General features: G+C 37.8%; 4 protein-coding genes across 21 annotated transcripts; 3 read left to right on the forward strand and 1 right to left on the reverse strand.

Annotated features, from left to right (window-relative positions):
* The first annotated feature begins 354 nt into the window (after positions 1-354).
* LOC122402897 (EKC/KEOPS complex subunit TPRKB-like) lies at positions 355-1157 on the forward strand. The gene has a single exon (XM_043406056.1). The coding sequence runs from the start codon at positions 618-620 to the stop codon at positions 1155-1157; it is 540 nt and encodes a 179-aa protein (XP_043261991.1). The 5' UTR covers positions 355-617.
* Positions 1158-1199: 42 nt separating this feature from the next.
* Positions 1200-13451, reverse strand: LOC122402905 (nuclear protein localization protein 4 homolog). Of its 3 annotated transcripts, none has more exons than XR_006259564.1 (14): positions 12873-13010; positions 12703-12802; positions 11978-12058; positions 11696-11900; positions 11477-11618; positions 11269-11406; positions 10906-11209; positions 10404-10541; positions 10166-10313; positions 9904-10064; positions 2462-2613; positions 2244-2382; positions 1578-2160; positions 1200-1490 (listed from the first exon to the last, which is right to left on the reverse strand). XR_006259564.1 is itself a non-coding variant. In XM_043406069.1 (14 exons), the coding sequence occupies exons 2-14, from the start codon at positions 12721-12723 to the stop codon at positions 1466-1468; spliced, it is 1968 nt and encodes a 655-aa protein (XP_043262004.1). In that variant the 5' UTR covers positions 12724-12802; positions 13365-13451; the 3' UTR covers positions 1201-1465. The 3 variants fall into 3 exon arrangements, 2 of the variants coding, with proteins under 2 accessions (XP_043262004.1, XP_043262002.1); XM_043406069.1 differs by lacking the exon at positions 12873-13010 and adding an exon at positions 13365-13451 and having other exon boundaries at positions 1201-1490; positions 1847-2160; XM_043406067.1 differs by having other exon boundaries at positions 1202-1490; positions 1847-2160.
* LOC122402907 lies at positions 2640-8222 on the forward strand. 3 transcript variants are annotated; one of them, XM_043406072.1, is made up of 4 exons: positions 2640-4039; positions 5237-5554; positions 5862-6011; positions 6143-8222. In XM_043406072.1, exons 1-4 carry the CDS (start codon positions 4037-4039, stop codon positions 7472-7474), a joined length of 1803 nt encoding a protein of 600 aa, XP_043262007.1. In that variant the 5' UTR covers positions 2640-4036; the 3' UTR covers positions 7475-8222. The 3 variants fall into 3 exon arrangements, with proteins under 3 accessions (XP_043262007.1, XP_043262006.1, XP_043262008.1); XM_043406071.1 differs by having other exon boundaries at positions 2641-4331; XM_043406073.1 differs by having other exon boundaries at positions 2642-3622.
* Positions 12955-25816, forward strand: LOC122402908. 14 transcript variants are annotated; one of them, XM_043406080.1, is made up of 14 exons: positions 14891-15129; positions 15500-15629; positions 15735-16002; positions 16726-16828; positions 19053-19144; positions 22247-22356; positions 22428-22550; positions 22639-22797; positions 22870-23060; positions 23236-23532; positions 23599-23789; positions 24186-24374; positions 24951-25007; positions 25431-25816. In XM_043406080.1, exons 4-14 carry the CDS (start codon positions 16735-16737, stop codon positions 25662-25664), a joined length of 1737 nt encoding a protein of 578 aa, XP_043262015.1. In that variant the 5' UTR covers positions 14891-15129; positions 15500-15629; positions 15735-16002; positions 16726-16734; the 3' UTR covers positions 25665-25816. The 14 variants fall into 14 exon arrangements, with proteins under 14 accessions (XP_043262010.1, XP_043262020.1, XP_043262018.1 ...); XM_043406081.1 differs by lacking the exon at positions 14891-15129 and adding an exon at positions 15218-15359; XM_043406075.1 differs by lacking the exons at positions 14891-15129; positions 15500-15629; positions 15735-16002 and adding an exon at positions 12955-13089.
* The last annotated feature ends 201 nt before the right edge of the window (positions 25817-26017 follow it).

Raw genomic sequence — 26017 nt, forward strand, 5'->3', positions numbered from 1 at the left:
GAAAACTGAAACTTCCTAGCATTTCTAGTTTTTATGTAATATTTCATTTTTATCCAAAACCGTGCTTTTCACAATTATTCGTGTTTCTCGGAAACAACAGATGGTTATCGATCAGTAAACAATTCTGCTTAATGGTTCGTGATTGGGACGAGAAATTCTACTTACTAGGAATTTAATTTGTTGAACAGTGTTATCAATGTCACCAATGTATGTAAAAAAAATCGATTTTCGAAACCGTATTAAATCGTATTCGTGTAAAGAAAATTATCTTCGTAAAAAGAAAATTAAGCGTATGTAAAAAACTAATGCATACATATTAACCTAGTAAAGTATCACTTATAGCTTATAGCCCTCTGATGTTGGAATTCATTTAAAAAGAGGTCGCCACCGTATTCACTGCACTATGTACGTACGATATACATAATTAATGTTTACTTAAGTCATTTCAGTGGTTATGTAGTTGGTTTAAAATTATAAGATTTTCTAAAATTTCTTGAAACAATAAATGAAAAACATCTCAACATGAAAATAAATGTGAAATTACCAATACTATAAATAGTAATTATTATAAAAGGATAGTAATTCATAACTTTTATTTGCGAATTACGTGGTAAAAGATGGATGATTATATAGTACCATTAGATCCTGAGACTGAATTGTTTTGCACATTATATTTATTTAGAAATGTGCAAAATTGTAATGAAATACGTGAGAAAATTATGAATGGCAAACTTTGTTGCGCTGTTATAAAAGCAGCACTTATAACGGATCCCTTTCATATATTAGTAGCCGCCAATAAAGCAGCAATTAGTGCAAAGATGAATCAGCTTATTACAAAAAACGTATATACTGAAATTTTATTTAATTTGTCGATATCAAAAAACATATCACGTTCATTAATGGAATTTGGTATTAATGATAATGATAAAAATATATTGATAATACAGATATACAAAAACACAGAAGAATCAATGTCGCAAATACTTATGAAAAATGTAAAAGGAGTAAACGTTTCAATATCAAAACTAGCTGAATTTTCAGATCTTGAGTTGATAAAAAAAACATATAAAATTGACAAAGACGAAGAAACTGTTTCTAATTTAACTAATTCTATTGTATCTAGAATTAGTTGTAAAGATTTTACATTGTTAAAGTAAACTTAGAAATATTGTATATTAAATTGAATTTGTCGGTAATGATATTGTTAAACTTGCTGGAAATTCAATACAGTTTATTTTAAATAAATAGTATATGTTATGCTTTAAATTTCTGCCAATCATGTTCTATAATTGTGTATAATTATAATTACAGTATAATTTTTTGCATCAAACCCATTAGTTATTATTCGTTTAAACTACTTTGCTTTGATTTATCTTCACAAACTAATGTAAACTTGGTGGTAACTTAGAAACTATGATAATTAATCTTTTCCAAACATTTAAAGTTGAATTTCAAGTTTTTTTTTCTATGAGAAATTAATGTTATCATTTCTGTAAACATAATAATTTACAATATATTTATAAGTGATTCGTATATGCTTAAATTATAACGATAATATGAAAAGTACCAGCTGTTACATTTTGCATTTCCACACGAGTTATGAATAAATGCATATTAAAAGATTGGAATAGAGTGGAAAATTGGAGAATATATTATATACTTTGGTGAAAAATATTATTTTGGTTTTTTTCACTCCTAAATAAGGCCAAAGATGCGCGGAAAATGATCGTTACATCTGCAAGGACACAGTATGCGTAAAATCGTGTGGAAGCAAAGTAGCAACTTATGGATAACACCCTTAAATGCATACAGAAGCAATTTAATATTGACAGTTTGTTACATATACCTTGGCAAACTACACATTTCGCACATTGCAAAATCTGCTGCATTGAGAAAAGTGCAATAAGAACAAGTCCAAAGCGTTTGATCAGGAGGTGGATTCACAGTCGGTTCTGTACCAATTCCTACTCCACTACCTCCTACAGCTGAAGAAGACGGCGTTCTTACGCTACTATTGAACGATGCCTGTGGCGACTGTACCGTAGAGGCTGTAGTCGCAGATATAAGTTGTACTGTTCCCCAATGTTCAGACCCTGACCATTTGAATGCTGCTTCCTTGTCTTTATTACGAACTGCTTCTAACAGTGGTATCATGTGATCCTAAAGGAGAAGGAAAATATATTTCGTATCGATAAATACACATTTTTAAATAAGTAACTATTTAAAAAATAAATGTGCTATACCTTCATCGGTAACATTTCCATTGTTGCGATAAAAAGTAAGAAATGAAAATCTGAAGTTGCTTCTAAGAATTGATCTACATGAAATTGCTGCATATAAGAACAAAGCGAACTAAATTCTTGAACTTGTCCATCGACATGTCTAAAATGAAAGTTTGTATTAACGTAATTTATACGATCTAAATAATAAAAGAATACTTTGTCAATATTTGTTTACATACCTATTTTCAATTGGAAAGGAAGTAATATTATTGCTAACATAAAAAGTAAATTGTGGAGTAAGTGGTGTAGAAGCAGGTATGTCTACCAATAAATATTCTACGGGCAAAGGTCTTGCTAGCCTTGGCACTTCATTTCCATACGAGTCTTTTTCCTAATAGCAACAAAAAGATTAAATCCAAAACAGTACTTTTGCATCCTAAAATTGTCATCTTATTTTAAATACCGTTTAATTTATCCAGTGAAATTTCTTCTTATTAATCATAAATTTATTTGAAGAATTTCGACGAAAAGGTGCCCTTTGACACCTTTTCATTTAGATGGAAATAATTGTTAATAGGAATTATGTTATTTTTAATATAATGCCATAAGTATATTTTAAAACGGCGACGGCGCGTGTTCCAGGTGAAGTGTCGGTTGGATAATTTCATTGGTCGGTTGAGAAATGCGTAATGTGGTTTAGAAGAAGAATTGTAAAGGCAGGTCCATAATGTTCGTGTTCAGAATCGTTGGAGAAATGCGCGCGCAGTGATGGAAGCCGCAGACGACACCGGCATCGTTTGCCACGAGTCGAACCGAACTAAAAGTGTATAATAAAAGAGGGAGGGGAAATAGGAAAGGAAAGGAAAGGAAAGGAAAGGAAAGGAAAGAGAAAGAGAGAGGTTCGAGATCGTGTGGAAGGGGAAGATACGGGACGAGGAGAGGAGAGCAACAGCGTAAGCGACTAGCGCGCGCTGTGGTGTGTGTCGGTCGGTCGGTCGTCGCCGCCATGCTAGTGGTTAGTTTAGTGAACCAAACATCATGATGTGGCAAAACGTTCGCACGAGCTAAGACTGAAGTAACGCCGCGTTACCGGCGCGCCGTCGTTATGTTATCCATAATAACTCACGACGTTTGATAAGCGTAAACACGTAACGTGAAAAGTACAAAAGGCTTGGTAAAAGCTTCACGGCGACAGCGGCATTGAAAACGTCGAAGTGCTCGATTCCTGCGTACGGAACTGCACACAACACTACGCCAATCCCGATGTAAATTAAAATCGAACCGTACATCCAAGCAAACGTTACGAAGTAATTGTCGTCACGATACACGTTGGGAGTGACGGAGTGCCAACGATCAGCCTCCATCGCGCGGCAAGGAGACTATCACGAATCGTATACACGGTACAGAAGCATTTACGGTTCTACGATCCAAATGAAAGAAAGAGTAAAAGAGAAAGAGAGAAAGAAAGAGAGAGAAAGAGATTGTTTGTGTGGGCATGTGTGTAGGTGCTGTGTATTTGTGTATTTGTGTATTTGTGTATGCGCGCGCGGGCGTGAGCGCGAGATGCGTGGTTGTATGCGTGATAAGGAAAATTATATGACATCGTGTATATGTGTAGTGCGCGCGCGTGTGCGAGACGGCCAGAAAACGAGTGTGCGTATACACGTAGTGTATATAGAGTATATATGAGTGTCGTGTACGTAGAGAAACAGCAGAAAGAGGGAGAATGAAAGAAGAATAGAGGTCTGAGAAACGAGAGCGAGAGAACGGGGAAAGAAAGAAAAGGCAAGCGTGTGCGTTCGCAAAACATCGAGATGGTAGGAGCAAGAACAGCCACGATATTCCCGCGGAATTTGCCTAACAGTGCATTGCAGTTTACGAGTCGTTTTTGACCAGAACTTTACTTGGTTTTGTCACGAGCAGTGACAGTGTAATATCGCGCAAGGACTTGACGATAACTTATAAGAATCTATATATCGTACAACCGAGTAATTTTATCGGTCGAACGTATTGGTGTCTCTGAAACGTTTCGTAAAGAAATGTGTCTACTTCTCACGACCTCCACTATCGGCCACCTCTCCCATCGATTACTTTCTCCCGGAGAAAATGGTAAATCCCAAAACTTCGACTGTTCGACCCTCTGGGGTTTTGGCGGGATTTCGTACGCATGCGCGCTCTCGCATGAAATGTCATTTTTTGTATTTCATCAATGTTGATCGAATTATTGCATACTGTGCCATAGTACTGATATGTATTCGATAAAAGAAGCTAACCTCTATAATCGAGTTGGTGCACGGGCAAACAATATCGCGATATAATCAGAACGTATTGTGTTGCATGTAATAAAAGTGATTTTACAACACGAAAAAGTTACACAAACATTCATAGAAACAGAGTTCCATAAATTTCAGTAATTTCTTGTTTTCCCGCCTTGTGTGTTGTTTGCTTGCGTGAATCGGTAGAAAGGGATGGCCCTTTTTGCGTCGATATACACATTTCTTTGATAAAATTGTATCTGAAGTGTTTTTACGTGGAAAATCGCGTCATCGAGTAATTTAAATTCTTGTCGGTAAATATGTATGTACCGATAATTAAATAAATATATCGGTCGATTCATACGCGCGATTTGTTTGCACAATAAAACGAGATCCGTGTTAAAATCAACATATTTCTATTGTACAAAAATGCGTGTTATTCGCACCAAGAGTCAACAAGGTATAGAGAGGAAAAAAAGCAAAAAGAAAACAATGTAACGTTGTAGAAACGTTGTACACCACGTGTTGTTGCGAATAGGTATATTAAGTATGACCTTTCTATTATTTGCCTAAATAACGCGATAATACTTAACGATATGCGTTCTTTGAAAACGTATCTCTATCCATATATACCAAACAACAAATTTAGTGAAAATATTTTTCGTTCGCTATTTTTTCTTCAGTTTGGAATTCTCGAAGAATGAAAATTTAATGAAGGGTAAAAGCAATTGTTGAAACGATATTTTCGCTATTTTTCAGATGCTGGATCCGAGTGTACTAACGGATTTAGAGGAACTGGCGCTTTGCAGTTATTGCAAGCAGAAGTATAATGACGCCGAACAATGCCCGAAATACCTTAGTTGTAAACATTACTTCTGCCTGCGTTGCATAGAAAACAATTTATTAAAGGGACGGGAGTTGTTCTGTGCGCACTGTTGGAAAAGGACGGACCTGGGTGATCAAGGGCCCGATGCTCTACCGACGCATTCTTCTCTCCTCGCGCTAGCGAACAATCTGTCTCACTTAAAAATTACGACGAACAACACATCCGGGAAAAGCAACGACAAGGAGAGAAAGGTATACGATCAAACGAAAAATTTTAGTTTCAAAACGATTTCGAGTTCGACGTCTGGTTTATTCGCATTGCGAGTTCATATGAAAATGGTAAAGAAAGCATGCAGCTACGAAGCCATACCAAGATAGGTTCCGATAGTAATAGGATTATGTCATAAGGTCTGTAATAGTTTCCTTTCAAAATCTATAGATCAATTTTTAATGCGACTTTTTACGACGCGTTACGAAAGATATTTGTAGAAAATATGGAGCGTGTAGTGAATAAAATGAAGATGCAGTAGTAAATTAACTACAGGCACTATATTTACAGAGTGAAAATTGTCACACGCATGGAATGCCTCTAGCGTTATGGTGCGCGACGTGCTGTACGGCCCTTTGTAGAGCATGCGCGACTCCACAGGAACACCCGGGTCACCAGATTAAATCGCAAACTGATGCCAAAGAACAACTCATATCCGACGTAAGTATCACAGTATTTTATTCGCCGATACACTTTCACCAACGTAATCCTTTAAATCGTGTATGAGTAGTATTGACGATGATTGTCGTTTATTATCGATCGTGACTGGGAAGGTGGCACCTGTTTCGCAGGTTCAATTGGAGTTGGTTGCTATGGGAAAGTTATCGACCGAGATTCAAAGACTGGCTATGCAGCAACGAGAATTCTTAATAAAAGTGTTGGAAGCTTGCGTAACGTTGAAAACGCACGTCGAAACCGACCTTCAGAACGGCTGGAGTCATTTCCCCGAAATAACCGACGCACGAGAAACGCTTGGAAAAGCAAAAGCTAGTCTGCAAATGATCGACAGTCCCGGTGACGTGTACAGTTTACATTCGCAGCTGATAATTGAGAAACAGAGATTACAATCGAAATATCAAGAGATGATGCTGCAGTGTCAGCTCGACGACTTGATAGGCAACTCGGGGGTAGTCTTTGATTTTGCATTGTTGAAACAAGCGTTGGCTGGAATACACACGGGCGAGCCGATAGTCTCGCAAGGGACGAGTAACGGCGGCAGATTACCAAATCACTTGGCGGCTTCGCAAAATCCGATATTGTTCCTCGCTAATTATTGCATGTCGCAGCTATATTCGAGGCATGTGGTCAGTAAGCAACACATGCAAAACGGTTCTATAGAGTATCATTCGAGCATGATGCAGCCGCAGTCAGCTCCGCCGGGCTCCGTTCACGTACACCAAGGTCCACCGCCACCGTCAACCCCACAGCAACTTCTCATCCCGCCTGGTTCACCGTCCGTTAAACCTGTTCCGACCGCCCCACCGAACGCGATGTTACATCCGCAACAACAATCAACATTCATACCGGAAGGAGTCGGTACCGGTGGTGGCGGTTTGGTGACCGTCCACTCCTCCTCTCAACCACCGTCCAGCGGAATAGCGGCATCGCTTCGAGGACCTTCGAATCCTTATCCTCTCTATTATTTCAACATCGAGGTGAACGGGTCGCCACACGGGCGCATCGTAATAGAAGTGAGGCCGGACGCGGCGCCGAAGATGGCCAAGAATTTTAGTGTGCTCGCGACCGGCGAGGTCGGAGTTGGTTACAAAGGTTGTACGATCTTTCAGTGCTGGGAGGGCGAGTCGGTGATCACGGGCGACTTTGAGTTGAACAACGGTCGCGGAGGGAGAAGCATATTCGAAGATGGATACTTTATGCCGGATGATACGAAATTCCCTGCAGTGAGAGGTGCAGTGGGAATGCGCCGAACGCAAAAGCGGCACGATAATCTTGGCATGGTGGGCTCACAGTTTCGTATAATACTGCAAGAGATGCGCGGATTCACGGGAATCTTCGGACATGTGGTCGAAGGTTTGGAGCTAGTCGAGAAGATATCTACATTTGGCGATCAGACTGGCAAGCCTACGAAGAATATTCTAATAACTAAATGTGGTAAATTGTAACGACGACGCTATTGCGGTTAGTATACCGAACGGTACACCGAGTACCCGTATACTTAACGTTCTCCTGCTCTAGATAACTAAAATTTTACGAGTCGCGACGGTATCACCCCTAACCTCTGCGTTCGATGGGTAAAAGGAACGTTCAAGTGGAAGGAATCATGTACGCGTAATATCCGAAATGATATTACTGCAACTCGAAAGACATCGTCGCGACGTAAAGCTCCACAAATTGCGAGACACTCCGGTACGAGTCACACAATTTAATTAACTATTAACAATAGAATTCTAAAGATGTTGAATCTATTTTTAAACGTGGACGCATAAGAGAAGAAAGAAGAAATAAAGATCCATATTTTGCTATTGATTGGGAATCAATAAGATTCTGTATCTACAATAACGACGATGATCGATAAATACGTACCTCAGATCGATCGTGATATCGATACGACTTCTAGCTGTACGACGTTTGTTTCAGAAGAAGTTCGACGTTTATTTTGGCTATTGGCGCGTATTGCTACGTATAGTTGATAGTGAATATCGCACGGGATTTATGAAGAGCTGTATGAATGGCATCGCCCTATGGGGCGCTGATGTTTTAGGTTGTAGGTAATACAGAAAAACAAAACAAACAAAACAAAAAAAAACACAAAAAAAAACAAAAAAAAAAACAGAAACGTGTAGATAAGGAATAAGTACGAAAAATGGGGGCAAACTTGTATGTGTATACACATACATCCATATATTTGTAGAAGAAGAAGACGAAGAAGAAGAAGAAGAAGAAACACGTACAGGCCGGAATTTTTTCGTTTTATAACCAAAACGCGCGACTACTTTGTAAAAATCGTGATTCCATATACGCAGGTCGTTTAGAAGTTTCACCGAACGATACGTAGGTGCGTAAAGGGCCAATTCCGTTTCGTCCAATCAACGATCACGTATCGTTCCGTTCCAGAGGAAAGAAAAAGGAGCCAAAAGGGGACGCGAGTCGGCGGAAAATAGCGCGAGAATGTTCCTGTCGATCGACTCCGAAGATGCTTCTTCCCTTTTTGCTCTTTGCTGGTCTAGAAGGCCGCCGTGAATTAACTGTATTTAAGATTAGATCTCAACACTGAAATGTATGCAAGGCCTAACTACTACTATGTAGATTGTAAGCCTCGTCGTCTGATCGGAAAACGAACGAAATGAGTGAATATATATTACACGAATCATTCCTCGATGCTGTATGTCGAAGTAGTACGATATAATGTAATGCGTTATACTACTCGTCGTAAATCCCATCGTTATGTATCATATTATCATGATGTACTCGGTGCGTGTGCGACAGAAGCGAACAGTCGAAAAGCGTTCTGTAAATCGGCCGGCGCGTAGAGACGATGCGAAGCGCACTCACACGTATTCGTAGGAAATTGCACGCCCTCGACGTCGCTGATATGCCTTTTTCGAAGAAAGCCTCATTCGATGTTGAACTTGAAAGTTTTAACACTTGTTAATTAGCTAATAATGCGTTTTGCGATGAAGACTCGTCGCATCACGGATAAACATAACAATCGCCGTTAGAGTGTAAAATTACGTAATAGGTACGACGATCGAATGAATGGTGGTCGAGCTCGAACGAATTTCTCTCGTTTCGGTCGTGCGAAAACAACTGAATCGAAACTTTCGAATGTAGGACACGTATAAAAAATTCATGTTTACCGAGCGAAGCGAGCCGAACCTAGAGAAGCCCACCTGTATACACACAATACCCACGCGCGCGCGTATATACTACATATATTTTTATGAACGTGATGAGGTAACAACGCATAGCTTGTAATATCGATTCTAACAACAGACGGTTTTACCTTGCCCCTCGCGTTCGAATTAAACGGTTGAGCGGCTACAAGTTTCGATAAGCTTTTTCTTTCCATTTTTTTTTTATTTTTTTTTTTCTTTTCCGTCTCCTTTTCTTTCTTTCTTTCTTTTTCTTTTCTTTTCTTTTCTTTTCTTTTCTTTTCTTTTTCTTTTGTTTTTGTTTTGTTTTGCCGTACATCCCACGTCTTGTAAGTTAAGGCGTAATCAACGAGAAATTGAAATCATTTTGTTTGTAGCCTACGGAAGCGCACATCCGTAGTGCACACGCTTAAACAGTTTTATTTCATTATACATGTATGAAATGAAGTTCGTTGCCCGATTTAAATGTACTTTTAATCAATCAATTTTGGGTTATAAATTGTTTCTCTTTCATTCGTGTATATTTTATATGCATCCCTTTACCTTTCTCTATGCTCTTGACGGAAGATGTAAAACGGTGTAAACACTACAGTCTCTCATATGTATACATTTAACGCAATACGCATTTACAATGATTCTTCAAATTAAATTGCCATTTTGAATTCGAAGCAGGAAAATAATTGAATATGTTAAGATTAAAAAAAAGTCAATGTACTCACCTTGTAGAAGACATCTGGAACATATTGTTTATCAGTCGATTCAATAACATATCCCAATTCTGGTGCATCTTTTGTAGGAACCAAGCAGCCATCTCGTACCAATGCCATGCATTGATTAGATACCTGATAACCTTCCATGTGAACTTGATTTTTACCGTCACCTGTAACCATCAACGCGTATTTATGTTTTTAATATAATTTTTATTTTCGTACAGAATACGTTGAAATAGTATGATACTATGACGCAATGCAATTAACTTACCGGTAACGCAGACGGTAACAAACTTTGAGCCAAAATAATTATTAGGAGAATAACGACAGGGATTTGGATACTGATTTTGAAAATAGCCAGCCATAATGCACTCTTGAGCAGACAAAAAGTGACTTTCTACGTTTCGAACGTGTTTTACCTGAATAAATTAAACTAATGCTATTAATAAATGGAAAAAGTTTGATTGTACAAAAGAAAAAGAAATATAAATTGGTTGTAAGTAAATTACCGTTCCTCTTTTCACGTCGTCAACTATAAGATCGGTAAAAATCCATCCAACTTTCTTTAAGTTAAGTAAATGAGCCAATTCATCGACCAATGCTTCTTTTTCATCTGGCAAAAGTCGTATAGTATCTTTTTCACTCTCCTAAAACAATCATATTAACCGTAGTTTCTACGTCTGTTCCTATTATCTGCTAGGGGTGTGCTTCGACCCAAACCCGAAATGTACCCGGGTACCCACCCACCCACCCACCCACCCCTACTGTCTACAGCGGTGCATTGGATATTGACCGACGTTTAGGATCGAAATAGATCGAAACAGGTCAAAGTTGAAGAAAGGTAGATCTTCCAGGGAATCCCGTATCTTTTTTTCAACGAGTGCGCGGCTAAGATAGATAGCACGTTGATATTTGCCAGCCATTTGATACAGCCAGTTAGAAGAACTAGCGAAGGTTAGCGATCGGCCAATTTCCAAAGGATCACTGTATCCCGTATTTAAGTCGACTTACTTGCGGTGGTTCGTAAATAGCTGCAACAACAGCTCTGATACCCAATGGTACATCCGTGTGTATTTCATATCTTCCATATAAATACCCGATACGTTGGTGACCAGTATTACGCCAATAATTGAGAAAGCGTTCGACTAAACTTGGATTTTCAAACATAACATTGTCCACGTGCCGATAAGTTTGACGATTTAGAGTAATAGAATTCGGTTGGCATTTGCTACAGATACCTCGTGGCCAAGGAGGATGATCTTTACAACCAGTCTTTATACGACAACTTATATCATCTAATTGTATAAACTTCCCTCTATAAAAGATACGAAAATTGCACTTAAACGACATAATACAGTATAAAGCTGAACATACCTATCAACACCAGCAGTGAGTTTCCTGAGATATGAATGGAAAGACAGGTGTTTTATATTCTGTTCCTTAAGATAAATTTCGTCAAAAGGTTCTAGAGGAGAACAATGAACGCAACATCCGTTTCCGCCATGTCTACATCTGTTAGGGAAATTTGTTACTTATGATACAATATTATCTAAACAAGTTTCATACATTTATATTTACTTACAGTTTCTCATCACGTTTTCTTTGTATTTTACCATCAAGCTTCCATAATTGCTCGTCAACTTCATCCTCGACCACATTTGGTACGAATCGAGTGGCATTGGTGTTACGATTGGCAATTGTTGCTACATCCGTTGGTTCAGATTCTATCGTCAAAACAAGAACAAATTGGATTACTAGAATAACGAAGTAAAAAAATAGTAACAAAGGGCATGATTACAACCTTGAGATGCATTAGTGGAGGCACTACTTGTCGATGGAACACTCCATAACTGTGCACCATTAAGAGGTGCCAAATATAACATATCTCCATGAGAGAGACCTATTTCGGCAACTGTTCTACTTCGAGAAGATATAAGTTCATCTTTATGATTCCATTGTCTAAAGAGCCCAAATCCAAAACTGTTCAAGTTAAAGGCACCGAAAACCTAAAACCACGCAAGATTTATAAATTGATACAGTATTGATCGTATAAATATCGTTTAATAGCAATCGTTGTATATACCTTTTCAAATAATTCGAAAATTGTATCAGATGGATATACATCTATGCGCTTTGTTCCCTCTGAAGATTGCACGCGTAGAGTCTAAAATCAAAAACGAAAATTAATATATGGTTATATCTATATAATCGGAACAAGATAGCTTTCGTTTAATTTATTAAAATTTATAAATTTTAATTTATATCAATGTAGTCCATAATTTGATCTCTATAAACATTAAATTATACAAATATTTCATTTATAATATACGTTTATAATAGTGCATAAAAAATAGTATTAATTTCCTTTATAAAAAATAATATTTTAACATAATCATAATGTGTCTATAAATGTAAAAAGTTTCCATAAGAAAATATTATAAATAACAAACGAAAGGCTACCTTGTATAAACAAAACCTTGTAATCTATTTAATATAAAGACATTTATGGAGTGTTGTGCTTTTGGTATCAGTTTTATATTATTGAATGTATGTATTATCATTCAAGTTTTAAAAACTAGTAAAAGAAAAACAAACGAATAGCAAGTATACATATATGTACCCAATTGAACTCTTAATATCTGGGAACTTTTAGTAAGTTACATCAATATCACCGCGTGAAATGCAAAATTTTCACTAATTTTATAAAGAGAACGAATCATTTTATGAATGAAATATAAATCAATTTTGATTGAGCAGAATATACGAAATAATCAGTGAGCACTACTCATTTATTAGCAGATAACTTACAATTTGCTTGGACTTTGACATTTCGCCGGTGTCGACGAAGTATCAGCTGTTCAACTCGTTGTTCTGTTTGCTTGATCGTAACACAATGTTACCAAAGTCCCTAGAAAATGAGAGAAAATTGTTGAGTCAACGTCTAGTATCCTAACCTCTTCGCTGAATTGTGCAAGTACCAAAAGATATTGTTGAGTACGGTGTTTTCTTTTCACTTTTACTTTAATTTTAGTGGCTTTTTCCTTCAAAAATTCTCTGACATTAAAACGAAGATTAAGTGCAAAACTACTTTTCTGATATTAATAAGCTCCGTGCTTTGTCCTCGCTTGTCAACAAATTTGAATAGAACTTGGTCGATTGCACATGATCGTTTTGCTGTTAACAAACAACAAATTAGTAAGTAGATATACGATTACGAATAGAAATTAGATAAGTACGTATTTATATAAAGGAAGTTTTCACTTGGTTTTCAATGTTATACGTATGCACCCTTTTTCCCCCACACGAACGAAAGTTAGCAGTGCGATCGCCAGTTATTAATTTTTAATCTGTGTAAAGATGAATTCGACAACCTGTTACCATAAACGTGCTTTATTTTTATCCGATTTTCGTACGTTCCAACTATACAATGCAGTAAAAACAAGCGTGACCTTTCCACTCTTTTGAATCACCTCGTATTCGCTGCAGAGATGCCAGATTCAGCACCGGGTGCTCTCTCTCACACTATGCCAGATCACGCGTACTGTGAGCTCGTAGAGTTTCGGACAATCGACAAAGGCAAACCGACGCGTGTCCTCTTTCTCGATTCTCCGAAGCTGCCCGAAGTAATCTCGGACCGCCTCGTGGGAGTCGAAAGAGAAAGGCTCACATTTCCCTTCTCGCTCTTAACAACTAAAATCCGACCTCCCGTGAAAAAGAACAAGGTACAAGGTACAAGGTACAAGGTACATGTGAGCCTTTCTCTCTCGATTCCCACGAGCTACCTCCGAAATTACTTCGGGCAGCTTCGGAGAATCGAGAAAGAGGGTATGCGTCGGTGTTTGCCTTTGTCGACTTTCCGAAACTCTACGAGCTCACGTACGCGTGATCTGGCATAGTGTGTGAGAGGGAGCACCTTCGGTGCACTTCTGATTCGCTGTGAGTAATCTCTTTTTCTTACACGGAACTGTTTCGTGTTGTGCTATTGGCTCTCTTGCGTTTATTTTTCACAGCACTCTCGTTTACGCGGATTCCTTTCGAATGTAAGTGAACGACACGCAGTCTAATTGACATTTAGCGGTACGTAATTTTCGTTCGTACCAGTTTATTTTAAATAATTGAACTATAGGATGGGAATTGTAGAAGAGAGACGAGACGACGCAGGTTAGTGAACCTTTCGTAAATTTGTATCCGGTCATGACCACGGGGCCGATGCTTACCAATTACCAGATGATCTTCGGTTATAAATAAGCCTGACAGTAAACTTATTTAAAGTAATTATACAATACGTATACATCAGACTGTGCTACTAGTAATATTTTCATTATAAAATAGGATATTGATGCGATATTATCTTTTTATGATTTTAATATATTAGTTTCTTAACATTCGAACAATTCTAATAAATTGTATTGTTCTATTAATAACGATATGGATAAACTTAATATGTATATTGTCAAGGGCATCATTTTGAAAAACTAGTTAAAAATTCCGATGTTAGGAGTCGATAAGATAGGTGGCGTTAGAACCTTGACTTGAACTTATACACATGAGATGGAGCTAGTGTGGTCAGATCGCGCAGAATTGTGTGCATCAAGAATGACAATAGTAAGAATGAATTTGCTATAGCCCGTAGTGGAGCCGTGGGAAAACCAGGCACATACTGTATACTGTTACAGGTTGCGTGTACTGTGTAAGTACATACGTGAACTCGAGCGTTTCGGACAGCTTCGGGTGGTGAACCGTTGAAGATAAAAGGAAAATGTAGATATCAATCATTAGCAGGTATATTGATTGTACAGCATTCCCTGTAACGATGATTGCAGGGTATATTTCTTTCGAAATAACTTAAAATTTCTCGATCGAATAACTAACTAGATTCAGCTGAATTTCGACCGGTGCAATAGTATGCTTTTCCCCCACCGCTTCGCTAGGGTCTATAGCAAATTCGTCGTTACTAATGTTGTTCTGAATTGTGCGTGATCTGGTCATACTGGATGGTGTCCGTGATTGCATTTGCTAAGCTAGGTCTCGTCTAACCAGAGGCATATGTAGATCTCATATTCGCGGTACCTCCTCTGTTCGGTGGCTGTTATCGTTCAACTGCTTTGACGTACCAACGTCAAACTATCCTGCAATAACGTTCGTTTCACCGTTCGTTAATTCATTTCTCCGCTATTCCTGTCTTTGTATTCTAATAATCGATCCACCTGTTAACGGATCATCGTCAGTAATAAGGTAGGTGATGAAATTTTCAGTCGACTCGTATACCTTGTCTAATGTGTTTAGTCATTGCTTCAATCTATCGTCTGCTCTATTCGTCATTCATTTCTACTCGTAATTTTATAAGTTCGTTTTCTATTCGGAAGAATCGTGTATATGGAAATATATTATGTACTTTAAAACATGTGTGCAGATTATGTATTCAAAATGCGTGTAAAAAATGAAAAGATCGTGGAGATTATCGAGTAAAAAATATCATCCGAATTTTATATCCTATTTTTAATGCTTATGTAGTTCCAACGACTCTACTATTTATTACTGTTACAGTGAAATTACAAGGTCAATTTATTACCAATTTAATGATTTATTATTTATTGCATTTTAGGTGATTAGAATTTATTGTCTTTTACGATGAGTCTGATTTCGTTATGGCGGTAAGAAGAAAGAACGAACTTTGAACTATCGTAACAATGTAGAGATATTTAAAACGGGACTTGTATTTATAAATTTTCAACGTAAGTTCTAAAAAATGTTCTGTACAGTAGAAACGTTCTCATAGTTTTTCAAGTAAAGCGAATTAAATGAATGCTTGCCATTTTATCATCGAATTTACTTATCAGGTTTTATAAACATTGGGAAACCGATAAATTGAAACACTTGGATGGATGTTGCGCTTGTGCATATGCGCGCATATGCACTGTTGATTCGCGGCTATCGCGTGGAGATATTGAACGCATTAGTTATATGGAAATCCATTTTGTGTAGACGCTGCGCTCCATCTGATGCACAACGAGAAAAACGTCAATTACAACAGATTCTAACGTCCATGCGACAGTTGAATTTAGATTTGTACGTTCGCAGTGACGGAGCCCGATAGTGATCAACCATGTATGCAATAGTTTTACTCTCTCGGCGCACGTTTTCCGAAATCGTTTGATCGATTTACACGTTTACGTTGCATTTTCGCTGTTCACGCGACATTTTTAAGGAAACTCGTGTCAAAGTGAACGGTTATAGTCGTGTAGGGCAAGCAGTGTGTATTTACGTCCTCGGCTTGTTCGTTCCATCCATCAGAGCCGATATAAAAGGCGTTGGACAATTTTTTGCAGTTACACAAAATACAAGCAAGTAATATTTAAAGAAATATTCATTTTTGTTTTGATCGCGAAGAAAACGGAAGATCGATCTAGATTTTTCATTGATTGGTCGGTGGATTTGAATTGGTCAATCAACACGATCCATTCGTTTGGCCTATCATTTGTTTGGCGCGATGTAAAAGTTACACAGATGGGGTGCGCTTAATCGATCATTCTGCAAATTATTTAATAATTTATTCACCCGGTTTTAATTGCATTTAGAATCGTCGTAAGTGTCGTAACTATTTTTTCCTACTACTTAATCTAACATTTGCTGTAGTATTTACTTTTATAACCGTCGTCGAAATTCACGAGTTCAAGTCAGATTTATTTTCTTTAACATCTAATAAGCTTGGCAATTCGTTTCTTTAATTATTCGCTGAAAAGTTCTGTCATCTGTATTTAGGTAATAAATGGTAGTAAATGTTTAAAGATAATTTTCTTTTTACTTGGTGTGTATTTTTTCGTGTTACAGTTAGACGACATGGAAAACGCGGAAGATGTCAGGGCTACAGTCGAATTGTACATTTACGACCTTTCGAAGGGCATGGCTGCTACGATGTCCAGAATCGTTATAGGTAAATTAATATAGGAAATGTTTACATCGTGTCGTAATTTCTTCTTACATCGAGTCAGAATATTTTTTTAAATTTGACCTATATTTAATTTTTTTTATGTAAAAATATTTTAAATCGTTGAGGATGCAGCTGTTTCGGTAAAGCCCCGTTTCTTGAACACGTCTTAATCGGATATAAACAAACCAAGAACCAGAAGGCATCTTTTGTCTGAAATTCGAAGTACCGTTATTTAAAGACGTGTTGCGTCTTTCTTTGCTACACACGCTCGAAGTAAACAGTAACAACTAAGTATTTTTAAGTCATGAATAATGGAGGTGGCATATGTATAACCTCTGTCTCTGTCTCTTAAAACTACATTCAAGGATGAAAAGTTACTACGATTCGTTGTTCATGTTATTAATATTTGTAGCGAAACGAAGAATATGTCGATTTTAGTGGAAAAAATATAAACTTTAAGGTATTTGTAAGAAAATTATAAATGAAACGAGGATTGTAATATCTAAGCGATTAGTTATGTATTAACGGTAACTTGTTCGATCTTTCCTACAACTTTTCGACTATGTTATAAATACCCTTTGGTTTAATTTGGCCATATGATCATATCGCAATATCTATTTTTACTCTTCGACCTATAAAGAGGAAAAGTATTGCAACGAAGAAATGTTTTGAAAATTTTTTTTTACCAAAAAAATACACTCTAGGATTCCCCGATGACGTTTCACACTATTGAAAACAACTGTTTCGAATACCGTTGTTCCGAATATCATGAGCTTATCATTCGAATCCTCGTTTTTTTTAATAATTAATTTACTTCCATGATACATTCGTGCTATAGACGAATAATAAAATCGACGCGTTTGAAAGTAAAGTTAAAAGTGAAAGTGGCGGTTGTTGGAGGAAAATCTGAACAGTTGTATAGGTTGTAGAATGCGGAAGCATGGGGAGGAGAAAGGATTGAATTTGTACGAAATTACACAGAAACGGTATGTGTAAAATAAAATTCACACAAGCGCGTTCGTGTCTCCGTGAGAGTTTACGTCATGTGTTCATCCAAGGTTCGTTCGCCACTCAGTCGAGCTTGCAAGTCTATTTTCGAAAGCGCTATTCGTAATTGTTCACGCGCTTGATGTTTCACACTGCATATAATTCTTTTTGCGAACAAATAAATACGTGAATTGTTTGTCTGTTCTTTCGTTCGAGTAAAGTATATTCGAGAAAGGTTTGCAAGTACAAAGAATACATATTAATAGTTTATATGTAGAAGGTACGATCGATATAAGTGTGTTCGATACAACGTTTTAGAGCAATTGCAAAGATATTAAATCGTTTATAAAAGGGGAATAAATTTATTCCAAGTATGTTGTTTGTACATATAAAATAAACAAAAATTCAACATTCGATATCGTCGTTCTAATACCTAACGGTAAAGTTTCTGAAGGGTATCGAAAAAGTTACCGTACAATGAAATTGTTCATATTGGTTGGTTCATTTTCGAGAGACGTTTTACAGAAATTCTTTATGCGTTATGAACGCTTAAAGCGTCAGCTTGATTTGTGAAATGTTGCACAAGTTTTGAAAGTAGTGAATTCGTCGAGTTGGATGGCCGGTAGTAGCTATTTCTCGCGGTTATTTCGCCACGATGGCCCTCTCAGAAACGCGTTGCAATAAGAAAATCGCCGCAGATATGCTTGGCTATTCCCGCGATGAGAAACTAGGTCGGAGGAGACTCGAATCGTCGAATACAAATTCAAGACTCGTCCGGGCGACCAAGCTCGAAATTGTATGTATGTACATTACCAACTAACAAGCGAACGAATTTACACGGCAAGGCGCTTGCAGTTTATCGATAAACTTCAACTTCAACACAGATTTTTAAGGTTAATAATTGTACGTGCCTCTTCATTTATGTTCTGATCAGAACATTATACGTATAGTAGAAGTCGACTTGGTCCAGAATTTGCATATGCCCGAGTAGAACAGAAAATAATCGAGATCACGACGATATCTGCTTTATCGATGGTAGAATACCCCTGAACTTATCGACAATGAATTACTTACTTATCCCCCACCTTCAAACTGGCCCAGAATCGGCATACATACATAGTTATTTACTATTTTCGTTCTGCATTGTGTCGCAATTTGGACATGTTCGGAGATAATTATTTCAGTCATCTAAAATAACATTATTATTAATAATAAGAAAGAAATGTTGGTTTCTACGTAGGTCGACACATAGAGGGAATATGGCATACAGCGATTGTCGCCTATGGAAGGGAATACTACTTCTGTTCAAATGGCATTCAGAGTTCCAGGCCCGTAAGTATAATTCTCTGCTATAAAATTACAAAAGTAACTCTACCAACACTCAGAAACTATTATCAGTTTTAGAGAAATTAACGATGGATGTTATTAATGCTTAGATAATATCTATACACGATTTAAATTAGGAAAAAGAAGATAAACTTTTTGTTTATTGCTTGGGCTGCGTTCAATAAACCGTAGTTGCCAGAATTTTATTTCGGTCCAAACGAGCAGTATGTCAGTACATACGAACATACGTAAGTGTTTTGTTTAATTTCGCACATAATTCAAAGTCTGATTTAAACGTTTACGACAGAAGCGTAAGAACAGGTATATTTTATTAACCATCATTCTTATAATCTCTCATTTTATGAAATAAAATTGGCGTTTGTTGTACAAGGCCATCAAATTATTCCATATTTGTGTTATTCTCGAATCTGCGTTGTTTCGTTTGCCAATTATAAGTTACGCTTAATTTAGCACATTATGAATATATGATTATAAAACAACTATACATATAGAAATTTCTCGGGTGGAAGTGGGTTTGAAATGTTAAATTTTAGTCTCGGGTATTTATTAGTTTTCGAGAATATTAATAAAAAACATATTATACAGTGAATTTTATACATATGTATATGTATACAGACGTTATCGATATAACTATCTTTGCCGTAGCTGTGATACATCGAAACTTGATCGAATATGTAAATTAACAAAATACAGTTTCGTTGAATATGTAAGTAAACCAATTGTAACAAATAATTGTATATTATTTTCTTTTAATTCCGTTCTATGTAATATAGGGCTCGGCTCGGCTCGGCTCGGCTCGGCTCGGCTCGGCTCGTCTTGGCTCGTCTTCTTTCAAGCTACGTTAAGATTTGATTTTGGAAATTAACAAATATTATCTAGAGTGATCTGTAACGAATGTTGAGAAACTCATCTGCCTTTAATTATTGGCGTTTATTAAACAGACAGTTGAGAAAAATGGTAGTGACCGTAGTCGAAGACCATATTCGATGATTGAAAATTTTGGAATTTTCTGGGACGTGGTAGGGCCCCTTATGGTCCTAGCGCCAAAAAAGAATGTCGTGAAACGTATCCGGAATTGCTGGCACTCTAGGCGTTAGGCGCACTATCGTCTTGGCTCTGCGCTGCGCTTACGAGAATCGCTATATTTACACCCTCGACTATACATTACAAGTAATTTTATAATAAACATACGCGAAAGAGATTAAACCTTGAAGAAAAACCACTTTTGTTCATAATTTTTTCGTATAGAAAATATTGTATGGAAAAGAATATACACGTTAATAGAATATACAGGTTCCTATTAAAATTTGATAGTTTTAAAGATATAAACAATTAGAGTGACGTGCCTGTTGAGATGTGCTATAAGCATACACATTACGGAAGTTATGGCAACGGAGTGTAACGATCGGGTGGTTTCTAAATCCTGTGTTCGTGGAACGATCGATAGGTTTTCGAAAACTTTGGTCGCAAAATGAGAAAGATAAGCTGCCGTTGAAAGTTGTGATAATAAATGAAGTTTACCGACCAACGTAAACTTCATTTCTGTCCCCCGTTGCTCGTAAAGGACGAAAATAAAATTCTGGCAAGCAGAATTTATTGGTAGAAAAAAAAATTACACCGTGCGAAATGTTAGGCTGTCCAGGGTGCATCTCTGCTATCCGAATCGTGACCCATTCGACGTTGCTATATAGCCAGCCAGTGGCGAGTCATTCTGGCCATACGATACGCTAGACACGAGTGGGTACTAAATTTGGTCCGGTTCGCTCCAAAAATAATCCCTGCCTTACTTCAATCTCTTTCTTGTCCCTCTTTCTCATGGCTCTTTCTATCCTATGGTCCGTCGTCGAAATTCTACGAAGGCGAAAGCTGCCGGCCGGTGAGTTTCTTCGCGTATCGTTTCTATTCGATTTATTACACGATTTTTATCTTCTTAAACTTACTTCGCGTATGCATGTATTGTATATGAAACAGGGATCGAAAATCGACAAATCTCCGATCTCCGATCTCTTTCTTACGAAATTTCAAATATTTCAACATTCAGTTGTACAGGTTTCGCGTTCGAAACTTCTCGCCGCGGTAAAAAGAAGAACCGTCGTATCGGAACCAAACAGCAGTTCCTTTTTCTCAACGATTCAGGTGTAGCGAAGTCAAAGTTGATAACCGTAACCGTACACGTTGGTCCTAATTCCAATATCGATTCACCATCGTTCGAGATGGCTTCTAATGTGTTGCTCGGCATGGCTTCCGGTTTCCTGGCCGTGATCGACATCGACAAGAACCGAGGCCGCGATGGAGAATCAGTCGGCGGATGGTGTTGGTCGTGCATAAGCGTGGAGATACGATGGAAAAAGCAAACGGAAAGCCGCATCGATAAAGAGCGTGCGCGCTACCATGTGAACTCGAATATCGTTTATCTTGAGTTACGCTACCGGTTGCGTGGTGCCGAATCGCGGAGGCGCCGCGACGTCAGTTCGTATGCGAGTGGTTCGTTGACGAAACGCAAACGAAGTGAGAAACGTCTCGCCGCGCTCGCCGATCCAAGCTGTTCGTCCTCGATCGTTTCAACGTAGGTGCAACAACGTTTTACGGTGCCGTCGAAGCGAGATCGAGTGCCGGCCGGCGTTCGTTTATCCAGTGATGGGAATTCCAAACTTGTCGTAACATTTAAACGTTGTCCGCCATAAACATGTTCGTCTACCGCCTACCGAATCGAACCGATCACAGTTTTGGCTAATCGTTTAAATTCAGTTGTTTCGAGCCGCGTTTCGGTCTCTTTTTTTTCTTTTTTTTTCTTTTTTTTTCTTTTTTTTTTCTTTTTTTCCCCTTTTCATTTTCACGACGTTCCTGTTTCTTCCTTTTCTACGTTCGACGAGAGGGCGCAACTCCGATACACGGTGCAGTTATTTCGAGCGTTTCTTATAGGGAAGCGCAAGTTTGTCGTGGTTCTAAAATTACGTGCGCTAGAGCTGGTCAGCGGGCTGGCGGGGGCAGGGAACGATGGAAGCATTCGAGATGCTGCCGTAAAATTGACATTGACGCGGTTACGAATGTACAGTTTCCTCCTGAGGAATTCATTTTCCATTTCAGGGCGGCACAGTGTTAGGGGAGCCGAACAAGGTGGAGAAAATCGGTGATATCTACTTGCCGTACTCTGTATTCCTGGAATACATACACGGCTTGGGAACGTCCAAGTTCGCGTAAGTTCACGGTGCAATATTTTTCGTTACGCTTATCGTTGGACGGTTTCGGGAAATTCGTTTTATTCCAGCCCGGGTACGTACAATCTCTTCAAACACAACTGCAACTGTTTCACGGAGGAAGTTAGCAATTTCTTGGCAGGCAAGGGTATCCCGAAGTACATTCTTGATTTACCGGAAGAAATATTTCAAACGTAAGATCGCTGAAACGATAAATAGAACTGTATGCTGCGAGAATTTGTTAATACGTATGATTTGATCGTTGTTCGTGTTTCCATGCAGTCCGATCGGACAAGGTTTGAAATCCTTGATTGGGAGTTTAAGCAGCAGCTCGAGTGGATCGGTGTTATTTACAGTCGGTCAAGTATTCCTTGGTTCGATCAATCAGAGGGAAGTTTCGCCGGAATTCGAGCTTTTGAACGAGGCTGTCGAGGAAGCAAGGTAACAATACTTTATTTATCCTATTATTTTCTCTACGAATATTATTATTATTAATGCGCATCATCACGCTAGGCTGAACTCGATCGCGTTAGAAGAAAGGAGAAACGAACTTAACGAAAAACTTGCGAAGAAGGACCGGAAGAAAAAAAAGAAGAAGAAGAAGGAGAAGAAGGAGAAGAAGCAGAAAGGAAGTAGGGACAGCACCGCGAGCGACACTAACAGTACCGGTCCGAGCAATTGCGCAGACATGGCTGAAAGCGAAAGTATATTCAAATTTTTTTTTTTTTTTTTTTTTCTCACAATCCCCACTCCGTATCTTGTTTAATTAAATTACATTACATTTCGTAGTTATTTATTCCGAGGTTATTGTTTTAATAATAAAACGAGCAAATAATATGTTTCCGTATACATACACTTTCTTCCGTTTGATCCCCGCAGCTGTATTGAGCGAGATGCAAGCCACTAATGGAGATACCACAGACATGTTACCGTCCGATAGAGTCCTGCAAATGGAAAACGAGGAGAAGATGGAACTGGAGGAACGGAAACGTCATCGTGACCCCCCCATTGTCTTTAAAGATTTAATAGACGTAAAGTCGGAATACGAGGCGTTGTCTAATTTATTGGAAGGAAAGTTAAACGAAGAAGAACGAGTGTGCATGCAGGAACTCGAACAATATATTATAGAAAACGAGGGCTCTTGGGCACTTGGGGATAATTTCTTAAATTTCGTAGGTAAGTGTTCGAGTAAATGCGTTTGCCGCTTAAATCCTACCTGCTGAACAATATTTACTTATTTAGGGCGAATTCTATACGACAAATCCCTATCGAGCGATACAAGAGTGAAATTGTTGAACATCCTTTCCGTTGCTGCGTTAAAAGACGACGTGATTCTTTTATTGCACCAGGACAGAAGAGAACATATTATTATGAATTACGCTTTCGACATTGATCGTCATCCCCAGGAAGAACAGCTGCCTCTCACGCAATTCGTAAGTAAAATAAAACTTACAACGGGATATTATGCCCTCTTTGGGGCACGCTTCGATTAAAAGGTTCATCGATTGTTGCAAGCGGAACGTTTATTGCGACAAATTTAATCAAACTGTTACTATTTTTTTATGTTTTTACATTATGCGATACCTTTATTAATAAAAAATATAGCAATTTTGTTTAATGAAAAGCGCAATAAAATTTCTATGCAACATGGGTCTATTTTATTATCCGAACTCCTGTGCCGCAAAGAGATATAATGTATCTATGCACCCTCTGCAATACGGAACTTGTTAATATTCGTAAAGTAAATTCTGGAAAAGTTATACATTGGTATACATATACAGCATTAATAAGATTTTTAATCGATTCATTTTTACTCTGTATTTACTCAGTTGGCAAATATGTTCGAAAACCTAAGTAGTTCGGAATGGCTATTGTACATATCGGAATGGCAACACCAGAACCAGAATATCAGCAATATAAGGGTGACGACCAAAGTTGCGGTACACTCGTTGCTTTCGAACTCGGTTGACATGCAGACTCGCGGCACGGCTGTTATCCACAATCTTGCCTGCAAGGAGGTAAAAACTGTGGTCTGTATCTTTCCTATCCGATTAACAATCGAGCGAGCTTCTTCTTTTGCATACGTTTAAACTTACATTTGCAATCGTTATCTTACGCATCTTGCTTCGATGGAACAAACAAACGCAACACTATACTACTAAAATTAATCGGGGATAAACGAAAACTAGCCTGTATTTTTTATATGGAAATCTGAAACGGAAAGATGTCTTATTCGCCGCGATGTTGCTTAACAAACGCTTTACGCCTAGTACTATTAATTAAACAACACAGCAGAGATGGTCACGCTTTGATTATTTTCGCGAATAGAAGTGCTGCCTTTATTAATAAATCAGCTGTAATTGTGAAATTTACCAGAGGTTCTTAACTCCGTATCGAGCCCCGTAACCGATTTACCAACGAGCAACCAGATTTTCTTACAATTTCAAATTGATCGTATCGATAAGAATAACTGAAGAAATGTAGAGAAACGGTCTCGTTGCTCGTTCGTATCTGTATTTTACATGTGTACGATACTGCGGATTGCAGTTGACAAGGATGGATATCTTTCGAGAGATCGGATACTGTTTTTTCAGAAAATGAACAAAAGTAAAAATCTGCGGCGACTTTTACCAAAAGGCAGCATTTCTAAGGTACTTATCCGAACACGTATAATTTAACGTTTACCAAGTACATTTTCAGATAAATTGTATGTCCAAACGAAAATGTTTCAGAATATACGGGAATCCCCGCACGATCTTCAACCTTATTATAGGTGTCGTCATTTGGCCGCGTGCCTATGAACGGCTCAACAAACTGCACTGTTATACAAATCATTTCTTACGATACTGTATCTTATACATAAACCTGTATACCGTTTGATTACTTTGGTGGGCTATTACATATCTTAGCTCTTAATATTTAATAACATGTTTCGATAAAAATAAAATCGTTTCCGGATATTTGATCAAATGTCCCCTGTTAGTGTTGATTATTTTATGAGCTGTTCGCACAAGCTACACGATCGAACAGTCATAATCTTTGTCTAATCATCTTACGTTCTGTGAAACGTATAGGTATTCGACGATGTTGCTGTAGAGTTGACGATGGCGTTGCTGCAATATTTTAATGGCAATCCCGCCGAGGAACAGTTGTTCGCTTGCATGAAATCATTGGCGCGTTTCACGCAAATCAGCGGCCAGGAGGTACCACAACTTATACAAATGATTGGGCCAGAGCCAAACAAGTTTCGTGGAGTTTCCGACAGGATCGACGAGCAAATTGATCAAATCAATAAGAAATTGCGTTAAGGTACACACTCTGTGAAACAATCGCATTGAAAAATCCTGAATTCCAAGCCGCGATGCGATCCGGAGCGCTGTTATTATGTTATAACTGAATTTTTACATAGAGATTTTATTGAAATAAACTGCATATAAAATGTATTATTATACAATTATTATTAATTATTGTTGTCATTTAATATTATTATTATTTATTATTATTATCAGCATTATCATCATCATTATTATTGTTATTAGCATCGCCATCTTCATTATTAACGTTATTATTATTATTATTATTATTATTATTATTATTATTATATTACAGCTATTAAAAATTGTAATAGCAGTTCTTGTTTGGGATACCCATTTTCTTTGTT

This window comes from Colletes gigas, unplaced genomic scaffold, assembly GCF_013123115.1.
Source record: "Colletes gigas isolate AHSC1104 unplaced genomic scaffold, ASM1312311v1 Colletes_gigas_Sc00041, whole genome shotgun sequence".
Classification (NCBI taxonomy): domain Eukaryota; kingdom Metazoa; phylum Arthropoda; class Insecta; order Hymenoptera; family Colletidae; genus Colletes; species Colletes gigas.